The sequence below is a fragment of the Anser brachyrhynchus genome (genome assembly GCF_964034855.1).
Source record: "Anser brachyrhynchus genome assembly, chromosome: 14".
Lineage (NCBI taxonomy): Eukaryota > Metazoa > Chordata > Aves > Anseriformes > Anatidae > Anser > Anser brachyrhynchus.
The window spans coordinates 8,565,080-8,592,198 of NC_137709.1; the positions used below are offsets into that span (position 1 = coordinate 8,565,080).

General features: G+C 40.9%; 1 protein-coding gene and 1 long non-coding RNA gene across 12 annotated transcripts in view; one reads left to right on the forward strand and one right to left on the reverse strand.

Moving 5' to 3' along the window:
• LOC308177907 overlaps positions 1–27,119 on the forward strand; it is an 81,581-nt gene that overhangs the window by 5,819 nt on the left and 48,643 nt on the right. The window contains exon 1 of one of the 3 annotated variants that reach the window (XR_013939481.1): positions 1,782–1,904. The exons of 1 other annotated variant lie outside the window; for it this stretch is intronic. This is a non-coding gene — a long non-coding RNA (uncharacterized lncRNA). Of the gene's footprint in view, positions 1–1,781; positions 1,905–14,210; positions 14,316–27,119 lie in introns of those variants that run through there. One more of the 3 variants, XR_013939482.1, reaches the window with a different exon arrangement.
• The window catches only part of EBF1 (EBF transcription factor 1), a 312,537-nt gene continuing 299,620 nt past the window's right edge, over positions 14,203–27,119 (reverse strand). For 2 of the 9 annotated variants that reach the window (XM_080555793.1, XM_080555795.1), the window contains one exon: positions 25,519–25,895. In XM_080555793.1, coding sequence (XP_080411919.1) covers positions 25,624–25,895 — 272 coding nt within the window. In that variant the 3' untranslated portion in view covers positions 25,519–25,623. Of the gene's footprint in view, positions 14,343–25,504; positions 25,896–27,119 lie in introns of those variants that run through there. The other 7 variants (XM_080555794.1, XM_080555798.1, XM_080555791.1 and 4 more) reach the window with 7 other exon arrangements.

The following is a 27,119-nucleotide window of genomic DNA, read 5'->3' on the forward strand; positions in this document are numbered from 1 at the left end:
AGAGAGAGAAAATAAAATAGATTACTATTAGAAAAAGATGGAGCATGAGGAATTCCAGCCTGAGAGGGGAATGTAAGAGAATTAATCTCTCCTGGTGAGGAGGAAATTATTTTTGTTACTAGCAAAGGTTGTTTTTCATTGGAATTTTTCTCCCAAAGTTTTCAGGCATCCATCAAAAACCCAACAGCTTAATTTTTGTAGATACAATGTTTCACTTTTTAGTTGCCAAATAACCTCATATATTTAATTTTCCAGATTTTTTAGATGCTTTCAGGAAGTTGTCAAAAAAGACCCTCCCTGGATAACTTTCCTCGTCCAAGAAAGACGCTAAAAAAAAAAAAAATGGAACAAAGCTGATTCAAACAGTTTTGTCCTTCTCAGAAACAATGCTGCAGCAAAGCTCTGACTGCCTTTTATTAAACTCAGTCAGAATCTTTCTGGCCCTTTTCACGTGCTGGGGTGGGGGCCACTGACCTGCCTGCTCCTGCTGCAGCGCAGCCTGGCCCGAGCAGGGACCCCAACTCACCACCACTCGGCTGTGCCTCTGCTCCTCTCCCCCTTTCTTTTCTGTTAAATGGAAGTTGACGTAACAGAAGAGAGGAGCCTGCCAGGAGGGTGTCAGAGTCAGCAATGATCACAATCAGACATTGCAATCAGATTGCTCTACCAACTCCTAGGAAGAAATAACCATCTGTTTCGATGGATGCAGGGGAAAAAACAACAACAAAAAAATACGGAGCCATGTCGAAGATTTTGCATTCCAAGCCTTGCTTGGTCTTGCGTGGAAGCATTGAAACAAGGTTTGATACTCTTGAAGTTTGGGACCTTTTGTACCAGTGGTGAACACCCAGTAATCAGGTAACATGCAGTAAAATTGGGTATGGTGCATTCCATTTTCCTTCTGGGACCCGCATTGGCTAGTAGCCTGGGGCATCTGTGGAGTAGCCTTAGCCATTTGGCCAGTGGCTTTCCACCTTTTTTTTCCTTTCTGCATACACTGAGAAAAGTCAGTTGCAATAATCACCAGCAGCTTGATCTGCTCGGGTAGGCAGGGGTCCACCACCCGCCCCTCGTTTGCGTGCCGTCCTGCACCCTTGGCTGCCTGATGGTGCCTGCACATTGGCTTCAGTGTATGATGTCCTCAAAGCACAGTAAATATTCCCGGCCACAGAGTGCTACCATGCATGCTACAGAGGCAAAATTCATTTATTCACTCAGGCAGGTGATGGATAGTCTGTCAATGTTTATACAGTAGACACAAGCCTAATTTTCGGGTATTAGTTGATTAACACTTGAGTCATAGTGTGTGTCCTGTGTCCAGTAATGTGGAACATCAAATGTGTGAAAAAGATTAATAGTGTGCACAGATGTTACTCAGAGGATCAATTTGTCTGGAGTTTGAAGAGGTGGTACCCTGCAGATCAATAGAAAAGGAGAAAATTAGAGTAATGTGTTGAGAGAAATCGCAGCTGACTCTCTGCATGGCTGGGTTATCTGCTCCAAAAACTCAGCTTCTTGTAAAGACTTTCAAGGACTGCAACAAAACGCTAAGCACTTTCTCCTATAACTTTTTTTGTTACTTACAGACCTACAGCTTCCCCAAATGGCAAGCCCTTAGCAAGGGACACAAAGCAGCCCTTGTGAGACGTGCCGAGCAGCCCAGGAAAACTTTTCCCTGGTATTTTGTATGAAAAACGCTTCCCTATATTATAAATAGCAACAGGCAGGAGGGCAATAGGAATAAATGTTGCTCTGTAAATAAGGGAACCAAAGCTGGATGGCAGAAGGGCCCTTTCTGGATAAGCTCAACTTTTCCTAAGTTTTGAAGGAGAAATGTTGCGGCACTGCTTTTCCTGCTGCCTCCAAGCCCTGACGGATGGGAGCTGCAGAGCACTTTGAGATCTGTAAGTCTGTGGAAAATTTCCCCCATGGGAGAGGGCCAGATTCCTGGTACCCTGCATATCCACACCACGCTGGGCAAAGCACTGGAAGAGAGTGCAAGAGCCCTACGTCTCCACATTGACCCCCTTGCTCTCTCCTGTTTCTTCCTGGGAATGGGATGGGAAGTTGGAAAGGTTTAGAAAGGAGGGAGAAAGCATTTGGTGTGAGTTTTCCCATGGGTGACGCTGGTCCCATCTCCTGCCTGGCCTTTCAAGGTGCTGAGGCTGCACCTCCACCCCATGGCTTGGTGCTGGCAGCGGGACAGCTGCGGAGCGAGGAGCAGCCTGCTCGCGGCTGACGTGCGCGCTCTGCCAAGGAGCGGCGCAGAGGTTCTGCACGTCTGTTTATCTCTGCTATTCAAAAATGGTTCCTTGCCACTGAGATAGAAAGCAGCTTTGGACAGAAATTTCAGCACATGATGGGAATGTCAGCAGTGTTATGCTCTTTCGTATTTTTTTTTAAAGCCTGGCTTTCTGCAAACTGACATATTTACATGCTTGCTTTATAACATTGGCATGGGATTTATGAAATCTCCTTAAAATTAATGTCTATTTCTAACAAATTTAAATTAAAAATGACCATACCCACATGAGGAATAGGATAGGAAATTTAATTTAAGGGAAAGCTGGGAATGTGTATATTTTTCAATAGACTATTTCTGTTGCAACCTAATAGCATGTGTGACTGAGTGCCTGATCCTTCAAACTTAACCTATGGAGGGTTGTGCTTGCACAAGAAGTTGCTTTGTGAAATTAGCAGGAAAGCTCAGAAAGTAAGAATTGCATTTAGTAGCAGATTTTTGCAGAAATCTGGGGCTCAATCACCCCAAAGAGGAGGAAGGGGGGAGGAAAGCAGGGTGAGGAGAGGGGTCGAGGGACCAGGCAGGTGCTGGGCTGCGGAGAGCGGGAGGAAGAGGCAGGGTTAACAACAGGCTGGGCAGAAATGCTTTTTTCCTTCCCGGCAGCAGGTCCAGGCCAGCTACTCAGTGTAATTAGGAGCCCTTCATATATATTCCTGCTTCCAGAAACAACTATAGCTTCCTTGCTGAGGAATGGAGTAAGCTGCTCTGAACCATCATAAAAATGGTATATGCTCAATTTCTCCGCACAGCCAGTAGCAGCTGAGCTTACATGCCCCAGACCAAAGTCCAGAAGCCACGCTTGGCAATAGGTTTCCTGCACAATATATTTCTATAGACAGCTAGCCCGTTGCTAGTCTGCTGGCAGTTTTGCATTTTTCTTGTAAACTGTTCTTATGTGCTACAACACATCTGGGCATTCTTAATTCTCTGTCTCACTTCATTACCTTTCATAAGAGACTCTGGGTTTACAGCAAAAGAATCAATAGTTTGAAAGTTTTTAAAAGTGCAATATTAAAAATTTAAAAGAAACCAGGAAATCATAGTCTCCATTCAGGGGGGGAAAAAGACAAAACCTTTTTCTTTGGGTAAGGATCGGGGGTCAAAATTAATTATCTTTACACATAGCAGTTTTGGATTTCTTCAGATATTTTACTAAATCTGTGTGTGAGTGCGCTTGTCTTCTGGAATCCACATTAAATATATTAGAAGCGTTCAGACACTGCACGGTTTGTTGGCAGGGGTAGTGTGAAGTGGACTCCAGCGCACAATCTGTTGCTGTTTACAGGGCTGGGAAGCGGGCTTGGGGAAGCAGGAGGGCTGAGCGGCACGTCCCGCGGCCAAGCCCCCGCCTCCCAGTGCAGGAACCCCAGCACGATGTAGCTGATTTCAGCGGAGGATCAATTCCCCGCTGCAGTATTTCTTTCCCTGGAGCAGATCTAATTGAAATCAGATCTTTGTGCTGCGTTAGGATTCCTCTGGCAGAGCTGGTCTTGGCATTGTTTTCTTTACCATTTTTCCTATTACTGTTAGTACCAATCACCAGAACAAGGCAGCACGGAACAGAAGAGAAAAGCAACATGCTGTGAAATTGTTGAAATAATTCAAAGGTTTCCACAGGAAACATCATCTCCAAATGCTTGAACGCAGCCTCCAAGATACAAATATAGTGCAGGGAAAGAGCGGGAGGGGGTGAAAAGGGAGGGGAGAAGGAGATTTAGTGATATTAAGAGGCTAAAGCAATGGTAATGATTTGTAAATTATACAGCCGGTCGCATTCCGTGTATAACGCGCTTCGTGTAGCACTAGAGAGAGGAGCAGATGTCTCAACAGCGCTAAGCAGCCTCTAGCCTGGCTCTGTGGTCTGCGGCACACTCGGTGCTTTGTTTTAAGCACTGTCATTAGCCTCTTTCTGTCTTTTTCTTGCAGAGATTAAAGTTTGAAAAATAAAAGTTGATTACGGAACAAAAGCATGTCTGGTTCAAAAAGGAACTACAGCTCGTGCAGAGGGCAGTATCAATAACACCCAAGTATTTATTGATCAACATTGTTCAGTCATTCAAGTAAACATTTTGGTTTTAGCAGATGGCATTCTTTCAGTGTAATCCATTCAAGCTGATAGTATCTGTATCGTTTTACTGTCTGTAACACTAAAATACGTTTTACTTTAATGTTTTAAAATTCAGTTTAAGACAGTTTAATTATTTTAAGAAACAAAGCCAGCATATTTTTTAATCCTGAATAGGTAGGTTAGGTTTCCAAATTAATATTTTGGTTCTTAGTTGTAATGTATTAGATTTACAGAAGTGTACATTTTAGGAACGGTTAAATAATTTTACATTACAACTGTTTTTAATGGAGAAATAACTATTCAGCTAATCAGGATTTCCCAGAAGTAACGCTTACGCTGTTTGGAGAAAATCTGGTTTCGTTAGAAGAAATGGAAAAGCTTTCTGTTTTTGAAACCAGCATTTTAGAGTTTTCTTAGTTCCGTTTGAGCAAGAAAGATAAATTCTACACAGGACCATTTAAATGAAAGTCATTTTTATTTCATTTGGCTGCAATTTTATAATGAGAGGGAGGGGGATCTTTCTGCAGCCAGTGCTTCTGATCATCCCGAAGTCCCCTTGCCATCTGTGGGAGTAGCTGACACTTTGGAAATTAGCCGTTCGTATTTAGGTATTTGATGGTAAACAGCCAGGTCTAAAGCATTTGCCGTAGGAAGTTGCCTTACAAGAGCAGAAAATCCCCTTCTCCTATTGTCTTTGGGAGCTCAACAATTTCTGGGAGCTCCCAGCGCCCCACACACAGGCTCTCTTTGTCTGTAAACAAACTTCAGCTCGGCTCCCCCCCTCCAGCTCTCTAATCCTTTGCATGAAATCATTACCAGCAACTTGCAATGAACATGCCATTCTTCAGCTCACAATTATTGTTGTCAGCTACACATAACAGTTCATCCCTTTTCTGCTTAATAAGAGGCATTAGATTTCAGGTATTCATGGAAATGGAGAAGAGTTTTGAGGTTTCCAAATACTTCTCTTAATGAATCTTGTGATATTTTTAACAAAGAGGTCAGAAATACATATTTTGTTCTTTTCTAAATGTTAACAAAATACAGAAAAAAACAGAAAGAAGGGGTGGGGGGAAGCAAGTTTCCAATGATTTTAGTCTGGTGACTGGATGTCCTTTGTGCATCTGTTCAAGTATTTTGTGGTTTGCATTTACGTCTGTATTTGCCCAATTTACAGCTTAAAAAAAATCAATAGTAATGTTATATTTTCATGAAACCAGCATTTTTTTTCTGAGATCTCATGAGAAAATTAAATTTCATCCAAGCTGGATTACATCCAAGTTGGATTACGGTTGCAGGCCCTGATCCTGCAAGTGCTTGTGCACATGAATATTCCTGCTTAGTCTTCACCTTGGGCTGGGACTTGGGAGACCTGGAACCAAGTTCTAGGTTTGCTATAGATCCCCTCTTGCCAAAGTCCCTTATTTGGTCTGATTCTCAGTTTCTACTATCTACTTACAAAAAAAAAAGAAAAAAAAAAAAGAAAAAAAAAGTGCTAATACTGCAAGTCAAATTAATGGTGATGTTGAATATATTTGTGATATACATTTATGAAATATCATTTTCTGTGGTCATATATGAACTATGAAATCATAAAATATATCAAATATTAAACTAAAATAGGCCTTGATAGCTATGCTAGAGCCCAACTATCCTGAAAACTAACATTACCCTGTGACAGAAAAGCTCCTATTGAGGATTCTTTGCTTTTCCTCTTGTTCTTTGGTATCCTTTTGTTTCTGCATCCTCCTGCTCCTGGCATAGGTGGACAATTTAATGTAAGCAAGAGCATGGCTAAACTCTTCCATGCAGGGATACTTTTTTTAATTTCTACTTTTTCAGTGCCAACAAGACGGAGCTGCCACATTACAAACAAATACTACTAATAGGAATAAATTCCATTATAAAGCTTCAGAGAAGCAAATAGTATGTCAAAAAAAAATCATTGGAGCAGATGGACACAAACGCTATTGCACAATGTACAGAACAAAATTGCCCATGTAGTTGAAAGACAATCTTTGCTGTAGGCGGTTCTCTAGGTTACTACATGAGGTAGTACATGAATTAAAACTGGATCCTAAGCCTTGGAGACATTATATGTGACTTAATATATTATTTCATGTCAGCTGATCTACTGTAACTGCCTGTGTATGCCAACTCTGCTTCAACACCTCTCATGCCAGGCTTGGGGAAGTGGTACCACCCTGCAACTGCTGTAAGGGCTAAGAGATAATATATTGACTGTTGCCATAGCTCAGCTGAGGTATGCCAATTTGTTCTGCCACAGTAATCTGGGCTTGTTTCTGAGCCCCTTGTGATCTGTGAAGGTGTCAAAAGTAGCTTGAGGGAAAATGGGGAGAAGGAGATTTACCCATTTGTTCCTTTGCAGCACAATAAAATAGCATGCCAAGCCATCCTTAAAAAAGTTGTTGGTGGAGACATTACCTACTGAAAGATGGAAATATCTTAAGAATGATGTTTTTACCATTCACCATAGCATAGGTCATAGCACGTATGGAACAAGTGAGAAGGGGTCCCACTGTAATAGACCCCGTGCAGGCAGAACAGTAAAAATCCAAATCCCTGAAGAGCTCACAGTCAGCAATGATTAACCAGCCCAAGGGCCTGGGAAGTAGGAATGAAATACACTGCTTAACCCTTCCCTAGTCTGGAAGCCAGTGTAGTGTTTGGCATGCAGCAACTTTCTTTTGAATGTTCAATAAGGTTACCATGTTCCTTTGCAGTTTGCAGTGTTCTTTGTGGGTGTTCTGTGACGTGGCAAACCCTGGACACTTTGCCCCAAGGTGGAACCAAAGTTTATCTGATCAAGACCAAGCTCTAGGAAGTGAATATAGCAAATAAATAATTAAATGCAAAACAGAGACAATGAAATTAATTTCTCTGTTTTCACCAAACATTTTACAGTGTTGCTATCCTTATGAGAATGAACTCTGCAAAGTAATGCAGTTTATCAGATATTAGACATTATGTATACCGAAGTACATGCCTACATACTTCACTGTAACAACACATATATATAATGACAATATCTATATAAACCCTATGCATCCGACACATCTTTTTCATTGCTTTACATTGCTATCCCTCCTCACCAAACATCAATGACTGCAGGAGACAGACCTCCCTTCCAATCAATGTATGCACATCTCCTCCTTGAAAGAAGACCATTATCCTATGGTGTTTAGGTGAAAAAGCACCCGATAGGATCTTAGAGTGGTTGTGGCAAAAAAAAGATCCACTGTGATTTATGCGAGGTGCATTGGGAACTGTCTGATGTGAAGTCAGCAGCTGAAGGGCAATGAATAATTCAGCATTAGGATCCGTCACATCATCTCTCTTCCCATGTTATTGCTGTTTTTACGTAATTGCAAAGTGAAAAATAAATTGATGTCATAAAGAAAGCTGCATCATTTGTCTGGAAATACACATAAGAGTTATAGGTACATTTCTGCTGCTTTGTGAGCCCTGTATGATCTTACTGTGTGCAAAATTAAAAATGTGTCTTTATTAACAACTTCTCTAGGGTTAGATGAGTGATCCATGCAGCATGTCATCTTTTACGTTGGTGTTAGCAATCTGCATTGATAGAGCATGATGTCTCTGAATTGCTTCCTTAGAGCACTCCAGTGCCATTGCCCTTGCTCTGTGCTTCTCTAGCAAAGCTTTAACGCAGACCTGGAACTGAGGCGTCTGCCTGTATCACAAGGGAAATTTTGTTTGTTGAACTGTGAACAAAAATAAAGCCAGGTGGCAGAGTTCACCTGCCTCAGGGGAGATTCGGTAAAAGAAGTTGTGTGTAAAGTTGCATTTTTTAAAATCTGTGAATCAAAAAATAAAATAAAAAAATAACCCAACAAAAAGATGGGGTTTTGGTAAGCGGGCATTCATGTACTGCACACGGAGCTCAGTGGCTGGATAGAAATATACATATAGAGATATACACATCTTGTTCTTTCATTGTGTTCTTCTTGCTCAAAGGAAATGGCAAGCAGAGGAACCATTTCAAGGGATGGTTTCCTTGTCTGCGGATTGTTCTCATGTCTGCTGCTGGCTTCCTGCACAAGGTTTAGATAGCATGAGAATCTGAATTGCCCTAAAGTTCTTGCATTTGGAGCTGGAGGTTTGAGTTTTACCTCTAACAGAGGAAGGTCTGAAAAGCAAAGTTCAGATCAGAACCAAATAGATCTCAACATGGGCTGGGAAAAATCTGACTTATTTATTCTTTTTTTTTTTTTTTTTTTTTTGATCTCCAGTGGTGGAGAGTGCATTATTCATCATTGCATTTAAGTATGACTTTTGCTCTATGCCTTTCTTACTGTTATTATTTCATGACTGGAGGAAAAAAATGACTTTGGTGTATTTCTGCCTTTTAATCTGGATTGTTCCAAAACATGTCATAACCAGCTCCAGCCTCTGACTCTCCTCTCTACTTATAAATACAGTCCCTCCTCTGTTCTTGACTTTGTCCTTGCCTCACTAACGCAAGGCTGATGTGAGCAAATGCTATTTCTTAGGAAAGTTCTGACTCAACAATGTAAGCTTTTCAAAGGAGAATGAATGCAATCTGTGAACTGAATTGGCAATGCAGACAGATTAGAAGAAATGCTATGCAATACCCAGATCATGCCATTTTAATATCTAAAGATGATTGCTTTTAGGAAGGAGACAATAGGTTTAGCATAGAGGTGACAAAACATATTCTTTTTGCCTTTCCTCTTGGTAAACAAACTTCTTTCAGAAATGAAATGAAGCTGTATTATGCAACAGTGATGGAAAGGGAAAGACATGGCATGGGGGCTGTCCTCCAGCTGATAAGATAATAGGTATTTACCAACGGGAAACAGCGGGCTGCTGAGACCTCCTGATACCTTTCGTATTGCAGGGCTTCACATTCTTTAAGTTAGGATGCCGAAACTGAAGGGCTCTGTGGTGTTTTGTTTTTTGTTTTCCCCTTCATATTACTCGCTTTTCTCAAAGTTCAGGTCAGCTGGAAAAGTCTTCAGTTTTAGGACAAAGGTCCTTCAGAAGTCAGGTTCTAAAGAGACTTGATTAATACTCACAGGTTTATTATTTCTATAAAATGTTTCAGATCTTTGGGTATGCCTTATAGGCTTTCAGCACATGCAATTTCAATTCTTTCTCAAGCACAGTGATAGTGTGAAACATCCTGCACTTGCTTTAAAAAAAAAAAAAAGGGAAAAAAGAAAAAGGAAAAAAAAAGAAACCTAGAAACCTAAACTATTACAGTCACTTAAGTAAAGAACTAGATTTCTTTTAAGAAATTAAAGTTGCCAAGCTCTCAGTAAGATGGTGAGGTTTGGTGGCACTGCAGCAATTATGGACACAGCAATTTCTTACTGGAGTTAAAATAGGACAGAAAAAGAAAAAGAAGAATATTATAAGTTTCTTTTTGTCTTATAGCTATCTATTTTCTTACAATATTTTTTTTTTCCTGCTGAGACTATTACTTTAATGCTGCAGCTGTGGCCTTCCCTACCAGGTCATCTTCTTCTTGCTGGCCCCTAGCCCAGCTTCTCCCAGTTCATTCAGTGCTCTCAGGTCTCTCTGGTTTTCTTTCTCTCTATGGCCTTTCCAGACAACATTAGTAGGTGAGCATCTTCTGGGTCCTGCTCCGTCATCCCCTTCCTCTGCTTGCAAAGATAGCTCTGTCCCATCTTTCCTCGTCATCTTCTACTTCCCGGCATGGAGGGATTAGCCAAGGCATCTCCCACTAAAGGATGAAAGGTAAGGGACCATCTTGATTTTCACTGGTCTAAATAACCCTGCACCAATACAATTTTATTTCTGAACTTTCCCAAAGACACAACAAAATGGAGGTCCAACACAGTGCTTACTACAGTGCTAAGTAACAGGAATTACTTTCCTAGCACAATCAAAATATTATTTTCGTCCACAATTCCTGGAAACTTACTGGTAATCGAAGCAAAAATTTCTCCATATGAACAGCCACAAAGTATTTTTCCAAGGAAATAGAAAAGTGACACAGCTAACAAGTAAGAAAAGTTTGTAGTTAGCCTCCAAAGACAGCTTTTTTTTTGTTTGTTAATGCAATGCTAAAAATAATAATAATGATAATAATAAAGCAACCCTGAAAGTGTCCCTTATAATCTCTGGGAAAAAAAAAAAAAACTGCCTTACGATCTTGAAAATAAAATCTCAAGCAAATAACACCCTCCTCCTGATCACCCCCATACTAACAGTCTTGAATATTTCAGGGACTGTAAATAATGAGGACTCAGTTATCTTCATGGAGACAATAATGTTGTTCTTGAAAACACTTAACTGGGGTCTTGGTTTTAAAGAGGAATATTCCTCAGTGCATTATTGTTGTGAATTGTAAGTGCTGAGTTTCCTAGTGTTTCCAAGTGCATGCTTCACATTAAAATGTAGGGTTTTCTTCTAATTTCTTATCCATTAACGGATAAATTCTACTGGGGTTTTGAATGCAAAGACATCAGAAAAACACATTGATAATTTATTGTAGTTTATAAGCAAAGTTTTCCTGAAGTCCCTTGCATGTATTGTCTTGTACTTTGTCATACAAAAAGTAAACCAGAAGTGTCACCTGAATTCTATTTCATTACATGTACCTTTAACACTGAGGAACTGTATAATTTGATATAGGATGTAGGTGAGAAGAGTCTAATCCAAACCAGTAGGTGATATCAGATTCCTTTTTCTGATGCTTAATGTCTAGCAGTTCCATGAAAAGTTACGTAGACGCTTTCCTGATGTGGATAATAAGGTCAGCTCAAGTGCGTGTTACCTGGACTGTGCTCTTCTGGATCTGTTTGGGATAGTGGAAAAAAAAATTTACTTCTATCTGTTACCAGAATTGTTTTGCACCAAAGTTATTGGGGCAGCGGAGGTGAGGGGAACCAACAGTTCAGCAGTTGTGTTCTCGTGAGATTAATTTGGAGAACAATCATATGTTTCCTATAAAACCTGTTATAGCTGTTGGGGAGGAGACTAGGGAAGGGGTCTTGTTTGTTTTTATGCCTGGTTTAGTTTCAGAGAAACACTTTCCATTTGGACATATAACTGCAGAACAGTATTACTGAAACCTGAACACCAGTGAGCTTACCTGGCCTACTCTTTCCAGCTCGGTGCAAGTCCCAGGGATAAATAAACACAATTACTGAAGTTTGGTGTGCCAAGAAAAATCTACCAGGACTGACCATCACTGAATCAGAGCTTTGGGAACATAGCCTTTCTTCTTTGACTGTGTCTGACCGAAGCAGAAACAAGAGGAGGCTGGAGCGGAGGCTTTAAGCTGTGACTTTATTGCTTCTGTTGCTGTTAACATATAGTATTACCACAAATTGCGCAGCCCAGGCTGCTAGCTTTGAGGCTCCACTCTCAGCTTCTGTGTACAGCATTTTCATTGATCCTTATCTAGACAAGCAACTTGTTCTGCTGCTAGGATTATAATCTTCTTTAAGAGAGTGATCATCACAAGCCATGTTCTTTCCTCCAGCGCAAAAATACACACTAATTAAAAATGTTTCTAGGCAGCTGGCACTGGTGTATGAGACTAAGAGAAGTTCACTTCTATGGAGAGGAAGAGGAATCCCAGTAACAGAAGAGTTTATTGTCAATCATTTAAGGTCAACATGAATGCTGCAAGATTTGGGTCTTTTTTTTTTGTCTTGATAATAAGAACCATTTAGAATATGACACTTTAAAGCAAATTCTATTCCCAGAAAACACAAAACAAATGAAACTGGAGTGTTCAGTTCAAGCCTATAATGTGGCATACAAATTAGCGTATAAAAATTAATTAGTATAAGGAGGAGTAACATACTGTGGGCCAAATTCTTTGGTGACTTCAATGGGAGAAGTGCCTGTATACCTGAGGGTAGCATTCAGATGGCCCTTTGATCTTAATTTCTGGAGCTCTAGTGCCAAACTTTATTAAAGATTAATTCTCAGAGCCCATTTTTAGATCACGGACAACCATTCCCAGTGGCTGACGGATCCATCCTGTGGCTGGAGGGATGTTGACTCTACAGACCTTGCAGAAAGCAGCTTCACAAGGGCTGGGGACCTTGGCAGTGCTAAAATGTAGCTTCAGACCCAGTAACCCTGCTTCTTCCAGCAAATTCACAGCTGATTTTTGTTCTCTTGTGACAGCCAAATGGTGCCACTCTTATGGACAGTTAGATGAAAAGGTAAGTCTGTAAACACTTTTCCTGTCATGTCAGTCATTAGTGGACATTTATAATTACAGAAAAAAATACCACACTGCATACAGGCATCTCAGATACGTCTCTTCAATGAGGATTTGCTCATTGATTTTTACTCTCTGTTTTTACCTGGTTTACGTTTTTACACTGATCTAAGACTTTATTTCTCTCCTCCAGTCCCTGTGTCTCACACCCATCCCTACCCCTGGGGCTGCTGACCCACAGCTGGGACAAATGCAGAGTCAGCAGCTTGTGTGCCAGTGCCCTCGTGGGGACAGAAGGCTGGCGCATGGGGGAGTAACAACAATAAGTTTTTAACTGGCTTTCCTTTCAGACTAATTCCCAGTTGGGTTTGCAGGATTTAAATCTCTGATATCAGGCAGTTGCCTCCCCTCCTCCCTCAAATGCTTCAATAAGTGTCCGTCCACACCCCCCCCCAAATGATAAATTTGGGTATTTATGTAGAGGTAAAGATATTTCACCATATCCTTGGTGTAGTATCAAATACAGCGTGGCAATATTTGATGTATGTGCTGTCATCTGTCTTCCGGGTAGTACTGTTATTCCTCTTTTACAGATGAGAGGCCAGGGAGGGACACAAAGCTCTCACAGAAATCAAGGGTCTGGTGCCAAAATATTTTTCTGGCTCTCTGTGTATATAATTTGACCATGGTGATGTGGGAAAAGGGGGACTGCTTCCAGGCTGGGAAGCTCCTGCAGAAAGTGTCCTGGTGTCTGCTCTCTTGTGCTGGGAGCTCTGTCCCCAGAAAAGCTATCTCATGATCTCAGAGTTTTGTCCCCAGACAGCTCTGCTACAGGTGTGGGGCAAACTTTGTTCTACAACAGGTAGAAATAGATCCACTGCATTTTGTGTGCCCAGCATGGTGAAGTCAGATGGGTGAGATAAGTGAAAACAAGCATCTTTGGAAATATCTGACTTGGTAGGGGCATCATTCTTGCCTGTGAATGAACATTTCACTTGTGTAAGAGAATATTTTTGTCTGTACAATTTTCTGGAATATGTCTTTTATTTAATAAAGGGAGATTTATTTGCTCATCTTTGATTAATGTAATTTGAGCTTGTGACTCTTCCTTCTCCAAATGGTGTCAGAGTAGCTGCAGTGGGTATGGAAGGTCGGAGAGGTTTGGGTGATGCTCTCAGAGTCCCAGCAGAGATGTGGTTCTGTGGTTCAAGGGCTGTCCTCTTCTTGTTTGGCAGATAGAGTATTGGATGCTGATCGCACATCCTAGGAGAGTGATCCTGTTCTTCCTTTGCATATCTCCTCAGCTGCTGAGCAGCTGAAGAGCTGACAGAATTAAATTACATTGCTGCTGCTGCTATTAACAAAGAGTAAAGAGAAACTGTTACATCTGGCTCCACTTCTTTGCCAGAGTCTTCATTTAATTGTTTTCTAATTTGAAGAAAACCACAAATGACAAGATGAAACTGCTAGAAATGTAAATACAAGAGTCAAATTGCTCTTGTCAGATTTCTAGTTCACAAACCACGGTAATGCGATTCTGCATATCTGACCAATAAATAAGGGTTGCAGCAAGTGGATGCTGTTGATTTCTCTCTCCGCATTCGCAGTCCCCTCACTCACAGTCAAAAAAAGGTTTCATTTGAAAGAACATCGAAGATGCTGACTTTGAGGATCCAGCCTGACAGCTGCAGACTTCCTCAGTGTATGCTCCAGGACAGCGTTCCTCCTCGGCAGTAAGTGGGGAATCCAGATTGAGCTGGCTGGAAAAGATTTCATTATTTATACTCTGCTACTTTTACAATGATTTTTTTTTTCACCCTCAGTTTTAGTGAGGTAATGGTGAAATATATTTGAAGAATACAGAAAGTTTCACAGGCTGTGGTATGAAGGTTCATCCAATTTCTAAAATGCATGATCTAAAGGCAGTAAAGTAAATCAAAAAGCTCTTGCCTGAAAAGTACAATCAAAGTAGTACCACTGAAGAAAGATTTTTCTTTAGCAATTTTGTATAAAGATTGATCTTCAGACACAAAAATTAGAGCAAAGTATTCCTGAACAGGTAGCTGATGAAGAAATAAGGTTTATCCTTTGGAAAGTCCCTGTGAACAACAAAGTAGGTTAATTTACAAGCAGCTTGTTAGTGAAAAATGCAAAGAGGATCTGCAAGCTAATGCTTTCTTTTAAATTAATGTCTGACACTTAGAAAGTTACAGGTGTGATCCTGAGCTCCACTGGGCACATTTTCACAGTCAAACAATGAAATCAATCCCTACCACAGGATCCCCTGGCTAAACGAACTTCCTAGGTAACGTAAGGCCCCTTTATTCCTTTACAAACATGTCTCAGCCGATCGGTGCTGACAGTGTCTGGCAGATAGCTGGCCCTTTTGTGAAACGTCCCCATTGCAGCTTTGAATGACACAGTTGGCCAAGCTGCTGAAACTCATATATTTCCTTTGAAGCTGCCTCATTGTGGAGGCTAACAACCTTGCTAGATTGATCCCTATCTACCGCTTGGGTCAGCTGGCAGGTCGGTTTGAAGGACAGCTTGTTGGGGCTGCAATGTCATGTGTGGGGTGTTATCAAAATGCTGCGTTTCCAATCTGTTTGAGCTCAGTTTGTTTGCTGTGGAGTTGTTGCAGCAAAGCTAAACATTGCTCGTGACGTGACTTAAACACAGAGCTGCAAGGAAGGAGCAGAGCCCTGGGGGGGGCTGAGAGGAGAGCAGCCAACAAGCACCAGTAGAAAGTGCAGCTGTCATGGAAGAGAGAGAAGTTAAAAAGGGAAGGGGAAAAAAAGCCTTGACTGTCCCTCAGGGGCAAGGGCTGCTGTCGTTCCAAATGCCGACAGCTTTCCAAACCTAAACCAAAGCTATAAAATATGAAATATAATGAACAAAAGTTGGCACCCACCCATGTGTAGCTGTCAACCTAATAAAAACAAAACTATCTGGCAGCTGGCACTTAGGTGCTCGGAGATGCCAGCTCCAGACTCCTGCAGAACAGGCCTTGCCTTTGCCTTCTACTTCTGAGTGTTTGCTAGATTTTAAAATGTGCACCAGCTCTGCTCCCACACAGGGCATGAGGAAAAAGAGGCACTTCCATACCTAAGCAGCCATTGCATCTCCAAATGAGCATCTCCAAACTGTATCCCCTCACTCTTACCTGCTTAAGAGGACAAGCAGGTGGTTGAGACTGGATGTTACCATATTTTGGTTCCACCTTCCCTATTTTTTACTGGTTAAGCACCAATCCAAGCTGTCAAGCTAGCCACAGTGAGTGCATCTGACTTGCTTTTGATGTGGGCCACTAGCAGATCTGATGACACAAAGCTGCCAAGGGCAAAACCTCAAATCCAGGACTCTTATCAGTTTCCTAAAGCAAATCTTAAAATAAATAAATAAGATTAATTGCTAGATGGTCTATTAAAATATTCAGAAGTGGGATTCATGGGGGAAAGGAAGTGACGAGCCTTTCCTTATACCAGTGTTGGGGTAAGTGTAGGTTCTTTCTACATTAAGAATTAGTTCTGGATACTGAGATAGGTTAGTAGCTCAAAGCAGATAATGATGATGCCTCTACATCTCCATTGCATTACAGTCAACATTTTATCCTGGATTAAATTTAGGCTGGGTTGGGTATCCTCACTGCACATATGGTTTAAAGAAGTTTGAAGGACCAGGCATTAATTTGGACTTTATGCTCCACAAGAAGTAGCCACATTTGGCACGTACCTGGACTGAAGCTTCTCATACAGTTTCCTCCAAAAGGGATCTCGCACGTGGATGAACCACTTTGTGTCTGTTTTTTTTTTTGTTTGCTTGTTTGTTTGTTTGTTTTGTTTTTAAAAGCAATGCATGATAGATGGGGATGAGCAAAAAATTCACTTCAGAGTGCCACGGTTCCACCAAACTGAAATACAAGCATAGACACAACCAGGGTGTTGCACAATCCTTTAAGCAAAGAACATGTCGGAATCTGTCATTTGGGAACTTAGCACATTGTGATGCTCTGCTTTTTTAGCCCGTGCTCACCAGGGAGGCTGGCTCCCCAGCTACAGCTGAGAAGCAGACTCTTTTTCAAGTCTACGCTAGCAGAGTGAGGTACTGCGTGTGGGAGGAATCGTGGCAAAACCAGCCCTTTGATTCCTAGGTAATCCTAAAATGTTATACCCACTTTGTGCCCCCACACTCCAGGAATAAATAGCTATCTGCAATCGTATTGCAGGCATATTGTTTTACATTTTCTTTGAAAACTCCTCCTCATTACAGAAGAATCTACCTTGAATGCATCTCACTCTCAGACAAATTGCTTGATGGAATCTCCTGTGAATCTCCCCCTCTGCAGGTTAGAAAGTATTTGTTCATTTTTATGAAGGGCAGCCTCTCGATATTTTGTGCAAACAGGCCATCCCTCAGGCACCTGACACTCATGGCAAGCAGACAAGTCTTTCGGTAAATGACAATGCCCCTGAAGAGTGGAGAAAGCAGCTGGTTACAAACATTCAAGGGCAGACAGCGAAGCTTTCCATCGCAGGGACAACATGTTCATGCCTGGTTGCAACTTCCTCTGCTTCTCTACCAGCAGGCTCAACCATGCTTTAAGGGCCTGGGAGTTGCTCCTCTTTGTAACAAAATAGGTTACTTAGGTGCTGGGAATTCATCAACCATCCCCTCCCAGCTTTCAGTGGCGTTGATCCATTTTATAGCAGTTGTCTCAACAGTTTTAATAGTGTGTGCTCCAGTTGTATGGATCGTCACAAATAAATAAATAAATAAATAAATAGATTCTCCATTGAGAGAAAGTAAGAGGATTTCCTATCATCCTTTTGAACTATAATATTTGCATTGAAAATGATGGTTGGGCTTAATAATCTTCCTGGTCTTTTCCAACCTAAATGATTCTGTGATTTTAATATTTTAAAGGCATCCCAAACAAGGGAATTCTGAAAACAGACACTTACAAATGTAGCACTTCTCTGTCAAATCTGAAGTAAATGTGGCATCAAAAGAATGGTAACGAACAATTGGTCCCCTCTCCAACACACACCCACCATTAGATGTGTGTCCACGTACAAACATACATATATAAATACATACAGTTAATCCTATAGAGCTGTTTAGGAGCATTTGCGTGGGCTCAAAGCTTTTTATGGCTGAAAAGAAATTTTCATTAAGCATAACCTATGTGAAGATGTAATCTGTCATAGCCAGCCTAGTAATGGTTAGTTGCAGTACACCTAAATAGGTGTGCTATGTATTGTTTATCTGCCTCTTATATGTAATTAGGGTTGCAGTAGAAAGATTTGCTTCCACTTAACTATGCCTGTGGGTCTGTCTAATGTCTGCTGAGATCCCTGGTTTATGTCACTCATTGCAATTGGGAGTCTATTGGAGTCTGCTCTTGTATTTCCATGTGCTCTTGTGTCAAGAAAATAAAGGAGCAAAAATGGAAGTGTGCTTGTATAGCAAACCTGAAAATTCAAGTGAAAATATAAAGCCGTCCAGTCTAGGCTTAAAGCATAGATCCTTAAAATTGGCATTTTAAACACCAGACATGTAAATCCTTTTTTCTGACACCAGAGACAACCTTTATTTTTCACAAAAGGTAGGCTGCAAACCCCAGAGAAGGGAATTTCAGCATGGAAATTAGATATGAAATATTGGCAGTGAGGGTAACCCACTGCTAGAACCTATTCCCGTGGGATGTGGGAGATATTGATCTCATTTTAGCCCTTTAAAAGTTTGTGTTCATAGTAAGCTACATGTCCCTTACCCTACAAAAGCAAGCAGTGAGAGAAGCACCTTCAGAGTCAATCCAGCCAATCTGTCTTGAGATCTTCTGGAATCTGTGCAGAGGTACCTGCTTTCCTCCACGGGCTGCTGAAGGAGACTTAGTGGCTAATTTAGGTAGCTGACTTCTAGATAGTTGAACTTTAAGTTACGTTGAGTTAGTCCTGCCCATAGAGGCTTTCCTGGTCATGTTTGCTGAACCACTAGCTTCCTGGTTTAAGTGCCTGGATTGCTGACTGCATATGTGGGATGTGCAATACGGTAAGTCACGTCGGATAACAGGTCAGGTAATCACTATGGTCCCTTCCGCCCTTAATAATTTCAGATTTGAAGATAGGGCCTGAACTGTCGTAAGCAGTTTGCATGTTCCTTTGAAACAGCTGGAATTGAGAGAGAAGTATGATCCAGAGAGGTGCTGTCTGAAGCTGCAGATGCTTTTCCAGATAGGAGATCTGTATATGGGGAGAGCTCAAACAATGGACCATTCAGGATGGTCTCTCTGGGACAGCACGGGGGTTATTTTGGCTGCAGAAAGAATCTCCTTTGGAGAAGATATTCTTTTCCCACTCTTGAGAAGGGGAGACAGAGCAATGTCACTAGAACAATGCTTTAGAAAGACCTTCTAGGGAGGTTTCTCTTTAGTCCCATTTGAAATGCTAGAAGACCAATTTTTTTTTTTTTTTTTTTTTGCTTTTGTTTTAATGATACATTCTTGCAAGGACTCAATCTGTCATCAGAGGGTGTATGAAATTCCCTTTGACAATTATGGGGGTTCCACCCATAGATCAAAAAAAAAAAAAAAAAAAAAGGGTGGGTGGGGGGAGGAAAGAAAAGAGAAGGAAAGAAAGAATAGCTCCTTGTCCATCAGCAGTCCAAGCCCAGCAGTTGCACTGCGCCAAAGGCTTCACAGCATGTAAGTTTTTGTGATCATTCCCATCAGAAAACAAAATTGTTAGCTAGAAACAACTCAAAAGATTTTGTATGACTAGCGCTTGCACGCACCCAAATTAGTAGCAGGTGTTCTAGCCTATTGTATGTTAGTTTTGTGGTGGAAAAGAAGCGCTGCCAGATCAGACATAGAAGGGGTTCATGTCTCCTTTTCCCCCAACCCATCCTTTAGCTTCCAGTCCGCACAGATCTCTGGCTTGGCTCTCCTGGATGCTTTCTTGTCATCAACACCATCAGTAATGGTTTCCTCGCTTCGGGTATGAGTTGGGTTGTGCTCTATGCCAGAACGCTTTGGAAGGAAATCATTCCGAGTCAGCCTAATGCCATAACAAGCTCTGCAACAGCTGCAGCAGTGATATGCTGGCAAGCTGTGTTGACCTTTTAAAATGAATAAAGAATGACTATTTCCACAGTACATATAACTCTTGTCCCAGCCCCTATCTGTGTGCCCAGACAGTGCAGGCATGCTGCTGAATTTGCAAGGAAACATTTTTTTTTTCCTTTTTTTTTAATGTCAAATTTTATCAAAGCCTGTAAAATTATTTTGCACAGATTAATCCTCAGAAGTTTAAAGTCAGAATATCCCCCTCTAGGAGATGGTATACGGGCTCTGAGAGGTTAAAGAATTTGGTAATGATCATACAGTACACTTGCAGCAGGCACAAGAATATAAACTGGGAAATCCAGGTCTCAGTTCCCTGTTAATCCAAACTCCTTCCTTTAAAGAAATGTGTACCTGAAGAAACAGGTTGTGTATACAGTGATCCTTCCCAGCAGTTTAGAGGTTTTCCAAGACAAGGCATCAAAAACACAGATCTGTGTTTACCACAGCTGGTAATCTGCCACCGTACCTTGCAGAAGAAAGTCTGTACTGAAAAACTCCAATTAAAAACACTTTTATAAATAATTTAGGGACTCATCCTAGACAGGAGGTTATGAAGAGACTGTGTGGTGTCCCCAAGCTCCTGGTTACTTGTCAGCTCCCCTGGAAAGGTTTCCAAGAACCTCAGCCCTACAGCAAACCAACAGGGAGACTGTCCTGGTGGTCAGGTCCCTGGGGTACACAGGTACCCATTGCCCTGCAGGAGCCCTTTGGGATGGAATGCAGTATGTCCTTTCATGTTTACAATTTTGAAATTTTAGGATCTTCATTTCAGCATAATACAAAACCCAAATATCAAGCTAGTTTTTTCATCAGTGAGCGCTTATTGATGAGAGCAACCTGGGAGCCTTCCTTTCTATACCACCAGTGATGGTTCAGAAATTTGGAAACCTGGCTGATGCTTTCTGCTCAGTCAGAATCTTACTGTACGACCCAAAGGAAAGCACTATTTATCCACCTCAGTGACTTCTTCACCTCACTGAATCGTGGCCATGTAGTAGTAAGGCATTCAAATTCTAGAACAGTGTAGGGTTGTACAAATGGCCTAGGTATTTTTTTGAAATATACCTACTTCATTGATGTAGTAGGAAAAATCCGTCTATTGATCCAAAGCATAAGATACACCATGGTTATGGGGAATAAATACATTTCCATCAGCATACTTTCATACTACAACTACATTCAAAAAAACGTTGATGAAATTGCTACAACTGAATTGTTGGAAATGTGGATTCATTGAAACTACTATTTTTTGCTGTAAAGAAGGTGACTTTAACTGTTAACTATATTTTTTTACACATTTGAAATTAACAAAGTGCCTTCTTCCAATATTTTCCAAATGAAAAAAATAAATTGTTTCTGACTTTTTTTTTTGTTTCAAAAGGTCACTCAATGACTCTAAAAAAGTAATAATTGAATTAAATATTTTAGAACAATTTGAGACAAAATGTTTCACTTGGCCTTAACTTTTATCCCACTCACAGCAATTGTCATGTTAGACTTTCATCTCAATTCAGGATACATCTTCTTTTTCTAAAACTCTGATTATCTTCATGGATGAAAAAAAAAAATTCTTGCCCAATATTAATGTCCTCTTAACAGAACAAAAGCTATTTTTCATGAAGATACACTAAAATCAAGGCTGTTGTCAATGAATCATGAAAGTGGGACTGCTTATTGAGGTTTCCACAATTCTCTAGGAAATCTTATTTTTCTACCTCACTCTGTACAGGCAAACAATGTATGCTGGAGACACTGTGGTCCATATGGAGAGGAATGTTGAACCCAAGCCAGATGTTTGTAAACCTTAACTTTGAAATGTGGCACAATACCACAAGCTGTCAAGTTGTGTAAAAGCTTAAGCAAAGACAAAAACAGAACGTAATATTTACCAGATGAGATTTCTCTGTAATCTTGTTGGAATTTTGGGAGTATCCAACTTTCATGGATTTCGAAATGAGCCCTGTATCATTTTTTCCCCCCTCTCTCTTATGAAGGATAGAGAAAAAAACAAAAAACAAAACAAAACAAAACAAAAACAAACAAACAAAAAAAACACATCGTGATAAAAGGGAAACATATTACATGGGCAAACAATGGATATGAGAGGGCCCTGGGCAATTTCAGATGGGTATATATTTCCTTGCAGACTGGATCCCACGGAAGATGCACATTTTTGGCATCATATTTAAATAATTTTCCTGAAAAAAATCTATTTCTGGAACAATTTACTAAATTGGTAGTAAGTAGGACAATACCATAGTATTAACAACATTTTTCATAATGCCTGAATTATTGCAGTAACATATGTTAAAACAGTGCAGGGCTATCCAACATATTTTACATCTTCTGCCAAAAATAATTTAATTCATCCATATAAAGAGATGAGTAAAATATTTCACTACTTGAATTAAAGACATACGACTCAATCCAGAAATAAAATACTAACTCAAGGAGTCTAAGGTGATATTTTTTGCTCTCTGCTGAGAAACTTCTCATCCTTGTTGGTTTCCTGGTTTTAATATTTGCCAGGCCCTGGTATTTCCAAGGTGTTGTTCTCTATGGCACCAGACTGGTGTCTGCTTAGACACCCATTGTGGCACAACATCTAACTCCACTAATTAAAAGTTAAGACCCTGTCTGTAAATGAGATCCCAGAGCTTTTTGCACTGCTCACCTGACCCCAGAGGAGCTGGGTTCTGGTTGAAAAGGAGCTGCTGAGACCTCACCTAGAGCAGTGGGTTCTGAGGACAGCATTACCCACTTTACAGGGAGATTATTACCGCTCAGCCTCAAATTAATAGTGTCTGTTGCGGGGAGCAACTGGTTTCTGCCATGTCTCAGCTGGCAGAAGACCAGCAAGGGACTCTGTCCAGCTGGCATGATTTATTGCAGCCACTGGGCTGCTCGGTATCACCCTGGATGGGACTGGCATGGATTGTGCTGTAGAATCTGGGATTTCTCTACTGTTTTGACACACCTCCATGGTACTTACATTTGCTGTAAGAGAGGTGCATAGCATATATGTAGTGGTGGTGAAGAAAACATTTGTTGAATGAGTGACTGAATTGGTGCCAGTAGTTCTGTCTTTTCCAAAATAGCCTCAAGATCCAAAAATAGCAAATGCACAAATCTGCAAAGAATGATGGGCTATTTTGAGGGTAATGTTGGAGCTGGTTTCCAGCATCAAGGAAATGAGAGCAGTGCATTCTGTTGAATATCTGCTAAAACATAACTGGGAACAGTGATTTGTATCACTTTACACTCACCAGAGTCATAGAGATAGTTGTTTGTGTTGCTTTGTTTTGCTGTTTGTGCCAACAGCAATTGAATTTAAGGACTTCATTTTCCAGGAAGTCTCCATCCAGCTACTGAATCTGTGTGCACATCATTTGCATGCTCAAACAATAGAATGTGAATATACAAACAGTTTTTGTGTGCACAAATCAAGTCATTACCATGTTAGATAATTCACACTGCAAATTGAGTGCCTGGCTTTCAAGATTTGGCTCTCTTTAATGCTATAAGGCAGAGGAATAGAAAGAAATACAGAAATCTTGAGACTTTCTTTTCTGAACATAGTAAAACACCATTACAGACATCTCTTCTAGTGTATTTAGTTGCATGGAAAATGCAGTTTATGGGTATATATTCATACTAATCTATTTCAGGCAGTCAGAGACCAAAGTTAGATGACAAAGTTACTTATGAAGTCAATATGGGAACAAATGCATCTCCAGGTTGTTTATTCAAAGCACATAAATTAGATATCTAAACCAGCCAGAAATGTATGATATGATCACGTCTTTTCTTATGACTGCATTGAACCAATATTGAACTACAAAAACTTGTCAGCTCCCTCCCCTCCGCCCCCATTTTCCAAAGCATCAGGATGCTGTAAGATCAACTAACAGCTAAGTAGGTTCTTTTTCAGCACATGACTGTGGACACAAAGATATCCCTCATTCTGAGTAAACAGTAGCTTCCATTTTCACCAGTAGCTGCTGGTTTGAGATTGTAATGAGAGTTCCCACATAGCAACCTCCCAAGGTCCTGGGTAAGATTTCAGCTGAAAAAGTTTCCTCCTAATGGAGCACGGTCCTTTATTTGAATGTTATTCACTTGGTCCCTTCCCTAAAGACCTCCCAGTGGGAGTTCCACAAGCAAAATTCTTGAAAGAATGTAGCCTGTATTTTGCCTGGAAAAATGAGTATTTGCTGAATGATTAGTAAGTCATATGTGATCAACAGGCACTCGCTTATGTTATTTTCAGTAAGAAAAACAAACAAAAACAACAAACAAAACCAAACAAAACCAACCAACCAAACAAAAAAAAACCTCCTGAAAACTCTAATTCTAGGAAAGGATTAGGATTGTCTTTTCTGGTTGTGCTTGATGAACAAATAAGACTTGTCAGGTTGGATCAACCTCACATATCACCCCACCTGACACCCAGAATTCCAGAATATTTCCATAAGGAAGTGAGGAATTTCTGATGTCTGCAGATGTCAGGTAAACATTTTCCATCAAGAACACCTGGGGATATCTTAGTGCCCAGTATGCAGAACTGGGAATAAGCCTGCAAACAAGAACTGCAACATCCCTTCTGGAAGCTGTGTATTTTTAAAGTACTTTGTTAGCACCCATTACCCATTTGTACAGATGTATCGATGTAAGTGCTTTTCTTGTTAATGAGGAGACAGAGAAAAAAGTCCAAAATTTCTGTGTTTTGAAAGTTGGCTGGCTTGGATCACTGCTATAGATATGAAGGTGGAAGATAAGTGTTTGAAATCAGAGAAAATTTGGTTGTGAATTGCCTTTGAAAAAAAGGTTTCATTCCTCTCAAGGTGAGCTAATACAGCTTGCGCTAAAAGGATATTTAGAAGGACACTGCAGATGGAGAGTGAGGTGGAAGCAGTGCTGTACTAATGCCTTTAAAATCACTTTCTACAAAGTAGATTGTTAATTTAGACTTGTTTTCTTAGCTGCTATTTTTTAATACAAGGCAGAGACAGAAGACACATGAGATGTAATAATTACCCATCAAGACTTGACTTTAAAAAAAAAAAAAAAGCAAAAACAACCTGAAAACAGAAATAGAAGTTGTGAGGAAAGGGGGGGAAACAGGGAATGCAATTCATTTATTCAATGCTGGTATTAAGGGAAAACCAAGGTTAAAAAGAAAAAAAGTATGTCTTTGCAGAGCTTTAATAGATATGCCAGATCCTCTCTTTTGCTTTCAGCAATTGTGGTGCATATTGTTGGCAGTGGTTCAAAGAAATGAAGTGTTCGTTCCCTGGGAATTGTCTTTCACACAAAAAAAGTAATTAGAGGAATAAAAGAATATGATGTATTAGAAAATGGGAGCCATAACAAACTACCAAGTAAGCTGCCATGGCTAATTCTTCTTAACAGTCTTTTAATCGCTCTCAAACTTGTAACTGCATCCCAAACATTTCACATTTTCTATCTTGTTGAAAAATTCTGTATGGCCCATCTGATGAGGGCAGAGATGTCAAACATCTAAGTGCGTATTGTGTGTCCTAGTGACAAATATGTTCCCTTGGTGTAGGAAAAGGGCCGGAAGGTACAAAGGGAGAGAGAGTAATCTATTTATAACTTTTACAATGCCTTGTAAGAGGAGATCTTGGGAACTCTTCTCCTGGGGTGGCTGATTGTGCTCTCTCTGATGTGGACTCTGCTAAGTACGGGTAGGAATCCTATTACTGACCACTACAAAGGACCGTGTGGTTTAGTTCAGAATATAAAATTCATATTATGAATGCTGTATGGGGGCGGAGGGGGGAGGGAAGTAATATTAGCCTTCTGAAGAAGAGGAGACTGTCATGAATAATGCAACAGTGGCTCTCCGGGAGTCATACAAATGGATCGGATTTAAGATTCCTTTCCCAGTGATAAGGTCATCCATAGGGATGCTTTGCATTTCTGCAGCACTTCCCAGGTACAGGTTTCAAAGCACTATGAAGACCGTAAAGGACTGAGGTTTCACAGAACCTGAGAGGTTGGCAAGTGTTAATACACCCCAGGTCCTGATGTGGGGAAAGGACAGGGAGAGGAAGGACAGAAAAGCAGAGCTCACCACTCTCTTGGCATGTACGGAGCCAGCCCACTTCTGACCCCTGGGTTGTGCTGGTTCTTTGCCCAGGCTTCATCTGAGTGCCGACACAAAAGCCTATGAAGACAGATGGAAGTTTATGTCAGCGTCTTTGGCCCAAAATAGGGGTTTTGATAAAATCTAGGGCAATTTGATATCTAAAACCAGACACTGGGTCCTCAGGGCTATCAATGTCATCATCACCAACGATTTTGCATAGCACTGTACAGAGGAGAGCAAAGCTACAGCCTGATGGTAGTTTTTCACATCCCAACCATTTTCAGCATGGACCTGTCAGCCCACGGCATCCCTTCCCACAGTCTGTTTTGAATCTTTGTACCAAAGGCCTCCCACGGGAGCTGAGATTTGCCAGGTGAAGCACATGAGCACATTGGGCAGTCCTGGCCACAGCCCTAGGACAGTGGCTCGGGAGGGCAGGCAGCAGCATGGGGACACCCTTCCCAAGGGATGAGCATGCCTGGGTCCGTCAGCACCAAGCCAACTTTGGGCACACTTTCTAGTGTCAATCCTGTCTATTCAGCATGGATAAACTAGAAACATCAGAGAGCCTGTGTACTGCTTTGCTGGTACTGCTACAAGCACCTTGGAAGTCAGTGCAGGACACATAAATGATGGCTTCCAGGGAGAAACACGTAACCCTACAGGCTCAGAGAAGGGACATCAACAGAGTCCCATTATGTGTGAACCAGGGCTGTGGCAGTTGCATGATGACATGATGTTTCGTGTGTTTCAGGGAGAAAATCAAAATTTTTTTCAGCTTTTTTAAAAGCTTGAATTAATGGTAGCAATAACCTAGTGGCAACACATCTTCAGGTTGAGAAATATCCTTGGTAGTCGCTACTAATGACATCTGCAAAAATTCATAATGTGATGTGGAAAAAAAAAAAAAAAAAAGGATATCATCTTCAGACAAGGTTATAACTTGCTTTCTCCTGTGGAGCTGAGTCTATAAGAAGCAAGACCATTTTCCTAAGAATAAGCATTTGACCCAGGAGAGAACTGTAAGTAAACACTGGTAATACAATGTGCTTTAGAAAAGACAGTATTTTTCTGCCCCTTGATCTCACTCAGTCTTAAGCCAATTTTGGCAGGTACTGCTGTATTAAGTGGTCAGTACCCCGTAGTGGTCACACACTGTTTTACTGGAGGTCTGACAGCAGCTATAGGAGAGATAAAATTAACCCTTTGGCTCCAATGGTTCCAATGGATCTTATTGGCCACAACAGGGAATGTATCAAGAATTGCTAGCTCTTGGCCTCATGGGGTTAATGGCAATCTGTT